At 39.9% G+C, this 8,686-nt stretch overlaps 1 protein-coding gene across 1 annotated transcript in view; it reads left to right on the top strand.

Moving 5' to 3' along the window:
• Positions 1 to 8,686, top strand: part of ZFP64 (ZFP64 zinc finger protein) — a 10,556-nt gene that overhangs the window by 741 nt on the left and 1,129 nt on the right. The window contains exons 2-6 of the mRNA XM_009326857.1: positions 84 to 383; positions 1,779 to 1,940; positions 2,941 to 3,003; positions 3,610 to 3,861; positions 7,684 to 8,686. Of these exons, the coding sequence (XP_009325132.1) occupies positions 84 to 383; positions 1,779 to 1,940; positions 2,941 to 3,003; positions 3,610 to 3,861; positions 7,684 to 8,686 (1,780 nt within the window). The remainder of the gene's footprint in view (positions 1 to 83; positions 384 to 1,778; positions 1,941 to 2,940; positions 3,004 to 3,609; positions 3,862 to 7,683) is intronic.

Below are 8,686 nucleotides of genomic sequence, written 5' to 3'. Positions count from 1 at the left end.
GGCTCCGGGCAGGGCCAGGCCGCCCCGGGGCTCCCCCGCAGCCGGGGCGTTTGGTCAGCGGGATGGCTGTGTGTCAGTTTGAGCGGTTTCACCCGTTTCCCTTCTCTGGGGACGAGCTCTTGACCCTGCTCCTGTTTCCGCAGTTCCCGGCGGCACCACCGTGCTGGTGGAGCTCACCCCCGACATCCACATTTGTGGCATCTGCAAGCAGCAGTTCAATAACCTCGATGCCTTCGTTGGGCACAAGCAGAGCGGGTGCCAGCTCACCAGTGCAACGGCCGGGGCCACCAGTACGGTCCAGTTTGTGTCGGAAGAAACGGTGCCATCGACACAGGCACAAACCAAAGCCAGGACCATCGCTTCGGAGACCCAAACCATCACAGGTATTTTGGTGTTACGTACCAGGAGCTTGAAAGCACTCTACTGGTGCAAAGTGGCAACGTTACGTAGCCCTCTGCTCATGTGTCCCCATCACACTAAGCTAAAATAACAGTTTTCACATTAGTTGTCGCGTACCTGAAGCAAAGGAAGGAAAAAAAAAAAAAAAAAGTGATGTGCTGCCTCCTTGGTTTTGGTATGACAGCAGTTAACTGAACTTGCATCTCAATTAGCAAATTCACTTAGAGAATTGCTTAAGTCTAATGTGTTGTATAACCAGCTTGTGCAAACTAATTAAAATTGTCAATACTTATGAAAAATAATCAAATTACTATGAATTTTATTTTTTAAGAGTGCTGTTGATGAAAAACAGACACAGAATCGCTGTCGGGCGCCAATCCAGGCCTTTTTATGTGAGAACGCTGCATTCCCTAATGTTGCTCCCACAACTAATTGGCAGGAAAAATACTACTCAAAATTTCTGCCTATGCAAAGGCTCAAGTGAGGTCCTGATCCTGCAGACATTTAAATACAACTAGAATTTTGTTCTGTGTGTGAAGGTTTACCCTTCTATATATAGTTTTATTTTATTTTATCTTGGTGTGGAACCTTACTAAAATCCAAATTATTTGACTTTAATTTGGATAGACAGATGAGGGCAAAGAACCTGGAAGAGCAGTGAAACAAACTGAATTCAGGGCTCACTTCCAGGAATTTTTGTATTTTAATCCCTCAACTCCGTGTGGGTTTTGGATGAGTCATTTTTCTGCTTCATATTTACTCATCTTTAAAATGAGGGCAGTTATATGCTTCTGCCCTTTTGGGGTATAGCGTTGTTTAATTGATTTAAAAGCTGCTGCTTTGGCTGAGATAGCTATTACTCACAAGAATAACAGGTGAAACTAAAAACAGTGTAGTTGAAAGAGGCTGAACTTTTTTAACAATTAAAAAAAAATTGTTTACAAGATGCCTTTTTGACAACATTTTCCATATAAATAATTTGGGGTTTTTATCCTTTGGGCTGTAGCACAGCCAGTGTTGAAAAACAAACATACCTTTCTTAATGTAAGACCTGGACAGGCATCAGAAGAAACTGAACTTCTGAAGAAACTGAGTGGTGCGGTCAGATAGGATTCAGAGGGAGACAAGTGGGCCTGCGTGGGGTTGTACTAAGTTCAGTGTGGCTCATCGGGTCTTGACAGAATTTTCACTGATAGCAGGGTAGCAAGGGAGAGAAAAGCCTTTCTCCTTTCCCCCTCCCCCAGGTGAATAGGAAGCCAGGAACAGGAATGTTGCTGGAAAAAACAGAATAGAGAAGTAATTAATGAAACTAGAAAATAATTAGATTTTTCTGATTGGAGAAGTTAATGTTGTCAAATTGAGCTCTTTTATGTGTTTAGTTTCTGCACCAGAGTTTGTTTTTGAGCATGGCTATCAAACGTACCTGCCCAGTGAGAGCAGTGAGCCTCCAACTGCTGCTATCGTCTCTACGCCACCAAAAGCACGTTCAAGAAAATCCACTTCCTCACTTACACAGAAGAAACTAAACTGCTGCTATCCGGGTAAGACGTGGACTATACCTTTTTCCTTTTCATTTTAAAATTGATAGGTTTCATATAGTGATACGCACAGTAGCTCTGTCTGTCTTAAGCAGTTTAAGACGTGCCGAACCTGGAAGGCAATTTACTTACTAAGGGTATGATGTAGTACCATTGATACCAGTAGTAGTTTTTGCTATTGATTTCACAAGTCCTTAGACTTCAGTGCTATACTGTGGTATACTCTGGCGATGCCGCGGTGGGTTTGCATATAGACATTGGCCTATGCCTACACCCATAGCAACGTAAGAGCGGAGTCTTGTTACCTTTTTGCTAACTCTCATTGTACATGAGAAATATTATACATGCGTTTTGCATTATATGTTTTGCCTTTGGTCAGTTAGCATTTTGATTAAGGGTGGATTGAACCAAAGTATTTGGAGACCTTAATGAGTAAAAACCATGAAATATGCAGAAAACGTGCAGAGATAGCCATGTAGATGAGTAGTCATATTAATGGTAGCAGAAGTTAACAGTCTCTTTTTGCAAGCTTGCCTTCATTTGAAAGGCACATTTAGCATTCATTTCTGTGCTCTAAAAGTGTAGCACTTTCCACTTGGACAGACTTCCTGAATGGTGAGCTGTTACCTGAGTTCCCAGTTGCACTAACTTGAAGTCATATGTGGAATTAATTAGTTCCCCCGGCATCCCCTGTGTACTCTAAAGAGCATCTCAAATCCTAGGCAGAGATTCCAGAGAATTTGTTTCAAAGTTCACAGAAAACGATAATGTAGAGAGTAAATTGCCTCCTAGGGGAAGCATTAGAAAACTAAAGTTCATAGGTAAGCCAGTCACTATTTTAAGTAGATGTGAGTAAACAAGATAGGGAATTCATTTTCTGTTAATACTGAATTTTAAAGAAAATGTTCTTGAAAAGAAACATAATGCCCAGAATGTGGTAGTATATTTTTATTATTTTGTTAGATTTTCCTTTAATTTAATGATCTTAATCTTACATTTTCAGGTTGCCAGTTCAAGACTTCCTATGGTATGAAGGATATGGAACGTCATCTACGAACACACACAGGTTTATAGAGTTGCTATATTTTATTTTTGGTTGGATTCCTCCTTTTGGCTTTTTGCCAAGAGGTATTTTCCTACAAAATAATGTATCTATAGTTACATTAGATAGAATGTACACATATGTCTGTATGTTCTTGTGTCGTATTTCTCTGTGCCTGGGGAATTGCCCTTTTTGGGTAAGCTATGTCCCACTATGGGCAGTACCACTCACAGCTATGAAACATGAACACTATACATTGATTTAAGGCACAGTTAAATTTCTGAGGTGCAGACCACGTGTTTATCAGGGTGCTGTGCGGTGGTGGTGCATAAACCTAGTTTGTTGTTCTTATGGAACAATGATTCCAACATTTCACTCCCTTCCCCCTAAACCGCAGTTTCCGAGTTGTAAAGGGAGAGAGTTCCAAAGGGTCTTGTTGCACTTGTGCATGCAGCCTTCTGGAGCATAGAAGAGTTCTTAGCTGGTAGGACGGCTGCTGAAATCCAATGTCCAGCTTTTGAAAACTAGCCCCATTTCTATTAAGTGTTTAGTGTGTGCCTTTTTTTATCGCAACACCATTCTTACAGTGCAAAAAGTCTTGATGTGTTGATGCTCTCCTGTTTGTTTCAGGAGACAAGCCCCATAAATGTGAAGTTTGTAACAAATGTTTTAGTCGTAAAGATAAGCTGAAGATGCATATGCGTTCTCATACTGGGGTGAAGCCTTACAAATGTAAGCACTGTGACTATGCAGCTGCTGACAGCAGCAGTCTCAACAAGCACCAGCGCATTCACTCCAACGAGCGTCCCTTTAAATGCCAGATCTGTCCTTACGCAAGCCGCAACTCTAGCCAGCTAACGGTACATCTCAGATCCCACACAGGTAAGCTTATACTAAAATTCCTATCTGTAAAGGTTTGAAGGTCATGGGGAAGATTTTAAAAGGTATACAGGTGTCAAGATGCCAGAAAGGGCCTATTCGAATTCTCAAAAGCACCTAGGCATCCAGCTTCTCTGAATTTCTTGGGCATAGAATCTAGTAGGGCAATACAGCTCTACTAAAAATACCTGGAAGCAATCAGAAGACAGATCTGACTCTTGGTAGATTTTCTTCTATATTAATTTTGAAACTGCCTATTAGATGTTCTTAAACCGGTAGAACTGAAGGATCTAATTTATTGATTGATTGATAAAGAGCATCTAGGTTCCTATCTGTGTTTCTCAAATCTGGTCCACTATATTAGAAACACTGAAATTACTTTATAATTGAACTAGTTATATCAATGCAAACCTCAGCTGCATAATTTAATTTTTCTTGCATCAGTAAATTAGCAAGTAATTAGCAATTTAAGTTACCTTTTTTTTTTACCTTCCTTTGTGGTACCATCCGTGTGCAGACTGATGGACATTAACAGTGTAGTATGAGCAGCCGGAACTATATTCTGCCCATATCCTTTTTGCTCTGTGGACAGAAAGCTTTAGCCTCCAGGCTTATAAACATTGTATCATTTTATATTTGAATTATTTGCCTAAGTTTCATTTTAATAAGATTTCTCTTTTATAGATTGTTCCTGATTTGCTGTAAATATACTGCTGTATAGTTGTCTTTGTACAGTTGTCTTTGTATGTTGTTTTTCATTTAATCCAGGGTACTGGATTAGTTTCTGTGTTGTCTTTTATACATTTGATTAGTTCTGTGAATTTTAGCTGCAAGGTGGTTATGGTTCAGTGATTACTAGATTAGCTTTGAACCTATCCTACATCTGATTCTGAATTGGAGTACTAAACAACATTAGTTCAGATGTGTGCAAGATGGGATTTATTTTGAGTAGATAAAAGAAATAAATCCCTTGTGCATTGTGAAGGAGGGGAGGGTTAAACCAATCTGTCTCTAGCAGAAAAGAATCTTTTATACTTCACAAATCTGCTGTGATGGAACAGGCAGGACTGTCAGGCAGTTGTTTTACAAGTTTCCCTCTTTCTATTGCTATGTAAGAAGATGTGATGGTCAGTCAAAATAGTATGGGTTGTTATGAGAAGTTATCTGTTAGTAAACACGCTAGTCAGAGAATATGGTATTGCATTTTCCCCATGTCATGTAAGAGCGTGCATAGTTGTGCATTTATGTACATGGGCAGGTATGCTCTGAATTTGTCTCTGGGAAAACCTATGAATGGTCGTGGTTCTCTTGTATTTCCAGTAGAGTTCGATTTTTGTGGTGTTAAATATTGCAATGGTTGGGAAGGTTTTTTAGGCTACCTTCTTTCTTCTTGGCAGATCAGTTTGTTGTATCTTAAGCAATTGAATTATGCTAAAATTCAAGTCTGTAGTTTTGTTGTCTCTTCCATTTCTCCAGAATAAATCCTCTTTTGTAAAAGGACTTCTTTTGATTCGCTGAAAGGAGGCACAAGAATTTTGAAAGTGATCATTTCATCCTTGTTAGGTTACAAAGCTGTTATGCACACAGCCAATTTTAGGGGAAAAGTAAGACTGGTATGTAGAATATATTGCTTACTGGAATTAAATTAGTCATTCTCTAGAAGGTGAGTGTAATCTACATAGCTCAGCGTGAGATCATCTACGTAGCATTACTTGTTGAACTAGTCATCTAAAGATCAGTTTCCTGTTAACTTGAGTAAAAATACTCTTACAATTAATAATTCCAGGATCAGACACTCTTTTTTTCAAGCTATATTCTGTCAGTGTTGATTATGTGTGGAAAGAAATTTAAAGAAATATAAGTAATGGACCACTCTTTAAATAAATGGAACCAACATACTTTGCTATATTCAGCAAAATTACTAATTCTTTTTCATATATTGTGCTACCCTGTATGTGAAAATTAAGTCATTGAAATACATACTGTGCCTTCATCAGCAAAGTAGATAAAAATTCAGTAGCTGAGTGTGCAGCTGAGACTGTAAAATAAACTAGATGAACAAACAGTGCATCTTCATTAATAAAAACTGTTTAATATAGATAATACACCATGTATCTTAATTATTAAACAGATACATGGATTAGCACAGTAGGCCACAACTTGATTTGAAAAATATGCAGCTAAACCTATGACATATGTAGCTGGATAAGCAAATTATGCAAAATTATACAGCTATCACAAACTCTATAAAATATTAACATATAAAATAAATCAGCCATTTGCAGTTTGATTATTAAAGAAGATAAATGCTTGCTGAACTAAGTACACTCTCTTTTTCCCTCCCCCATCAAGGGTGTCTTAGAACCTAATAACACAATTCTTCCACTTTTTCAAAACAATACCTACCTAAAGACTTCATGCTCGGGTACCTTAGAGAACTACATATTTAGATTACAGAAAAAAAGTGAACCGTTGTTTAGTTGGGTTGGTAGGTTTGCTCTGGATTTTTTTTTAATGACTGCAGAACGGAGTCACTGGTCTTTACTCTGGACTAAACAGAGCTACAGCTTCATTTGGTCATGCATGTTGTGACACAAGCTTGCAAATAATGAAAATGCAAAATTTTAGATTTAGATCCAGGCAATTCAAGTTGTTATTTGTGCAGGTAGTCTGATGTAAATAGGCTTACAGAGATGAGCGTGTTCATTTTTCATGCTTTATCAGTTAAGAATTTGACCTAACTTTCAACTACATTGTTAGGTTTCTGGATCAGCATTGTGCAAAAAAAAAAGGGGGGGGGGGCACTTACAAATATTTTATGTACCTATTTGCGTGAATGCAAACTGATGCTGCGTGAATACAAACTGATACTAGATTTTCTTGAAGTGATCTGTGGAACGTTGTTACATGTGCTACATAGGGCAAATATCTCTTTTCTTGGTTGCTGTAATGCCAGAAAAACAAAAGCTTAATGTTACTTCTCTGTGTAAGCACATCTCCCCAGAGTCACAGCCTTGCATGCATGTTTCATTAGTCTCACATTTGTCTTTTCCAGTTGCATTTCTGGAGCTGTGATCCCTCTTTTTTTCCTATAACTGCAGTAATGCTATGGTTGTGCAGTCACCTGACACTGACCTAGGTATGGACTTTTGTCCCTACATCTCCCTATGTTCTGGACAAGAGTTTCTACTGCCTTCCTGTCCCAGCAATCATATTTGTGCTGCACCACATGAACCAGGCCAAAAAAGTAACCAGTTTTTCTTGTCAGCTAATCTAACTCAACGATATGGTTGAGCAGTAGGGCTGGTGCCCATTAAGCATCTGTTTCTGCAGTAGCCTACCATTTACCTAGGCTTACAGTTAACCTACAAGCCTCCCTGTAAATCTTGTAGTGTAAACCCGAGACATGGATGTGTTTATGTTGTTTTCTTAGACTTCAAAAATATAGCAGCTGTAAAGTTAGTGTTTATTTCTATTAATTTTAAACACTAGTTGAGATACACTGTTGCTAAAGAGGGACAAATAAGAAACTTCAGTTGCTTCTCTGGAGCACACTGAACAGTTTTACACACAAACTAAAAATTGAGAATATCTAAGATGCAGACATGAAAAAGCAACAGATGTGGGCAGGCATGCTTGTGGGGAGTTTGCACACAAATATGTCAGACCAGGCGATAAACACTGTGCCATTAAAGTTCTCTACATCTTGAAAATATGTTGGGAGTTTACAGCTGACTTGTTCTGTACATAATTCATTATAGCACTGGTCTCTCCAATGGTCTTGGTGTCTCATCTGTAATTTGAACTGTATTTTTTTGTTGACAGGAGATGCTCCTTTCCAATGTCAGATGTGTCCTGCTAAATTTAAAATCAACTCAGACTTGAAGAGGCACATGCGTGTGCATTCTGGTGAGAAACCTTACAAATGCGAGTTCTGTGAGGTCCGGTGTGCCATGAAAGGAAACTTGAAATCCCACATTCGTATCAAGCACAGCATGGAAAATACTCTCAAGTGTCCAGAGTGTGAATTTCAGTGTGGAAACAAAACAAGCCTTCGGCACCACATTAGAACTCATCAGCCCGAACAACCAGTGAAGTGCTCAGAATGCAGCTACTCCTGCTCCAACAAGGCAGCTCTGAAAGTACACGAGCGAATTCACTGCAAAGATCGTCCTTTCAAATGTGAATTCTGCAGCTTTGATACCAAGCAGCGGAGCAACCTGACAACCCATGTGAGGAAAGCTCATGGTGACAAAGTCAAGACCAAGAAGCAAACAGTGGAGAAGAAGGAAGGAGATAGGCCAAAGCAAGGTGGCTCCAGGCAAGTTGCCAGATTGGATGCCAAGAAAGCATTTAAGTGTGACCTGTGTGATGCTTCCTTTGTCCGAGAAGATTCTCTTAGGAGTCATAAGAAGCAGCACAGTATGTATAATGGCTCTAAAAATAACGAGCTGGCTGTTCTACAGCTCCAGATGGATCCCAGTCGGCAGGCCAGTGCCCCAATTACTGTCAGTCACCTCCAGGTCCCGCTTCAGGCTGCTCAGGTTTCTCCATACAATGAGGGAAGGGTCAAGATCATCGTGGGTCACCAGGTCCCTCAGACTAACAGTATCGTTCAGGCTGCATCAGTGAATGTCGTGCCTCCTACATTAGTTAGCCAGAATCAGGAAGACCTCTCAGCCAACAGCCGCTTGCAGCTGCTGGGCCAAGTCAGTTTGTTGGCACCGCCTCCGCCTCCCATATCTCAAAGCGAAGCAGGGCCTGTGGCACAACCAGCAGTTCTTCTCACAACCCATGACCAAAGCGATGGAAGCGCTTTACATCAAAC

Source organism: Pygoscelis adeliae, unplaced genomic scaffold (assembly GCF_000699105.1).
Source record: "Pygoscelis adeliae isolate BGI_AS28 unplaced genomic scaffold, ASM69910v1 Scaffold286, whole genome shotgun sequence".
In the NCBI taxonomy this organism is placed as follows: domain Eukaryota; kingdom Metazoa; phylum Chordata; class Aves; order Sphenisciformes; family Spheniscidae; genus Pygoscelis; species Pygoscelis adeliae.
The sequence above is the reverse complement of the archived record's forward strand: the minus strand, read 5'-3'. Positions and strand labels throughout refer to the sequence as shown.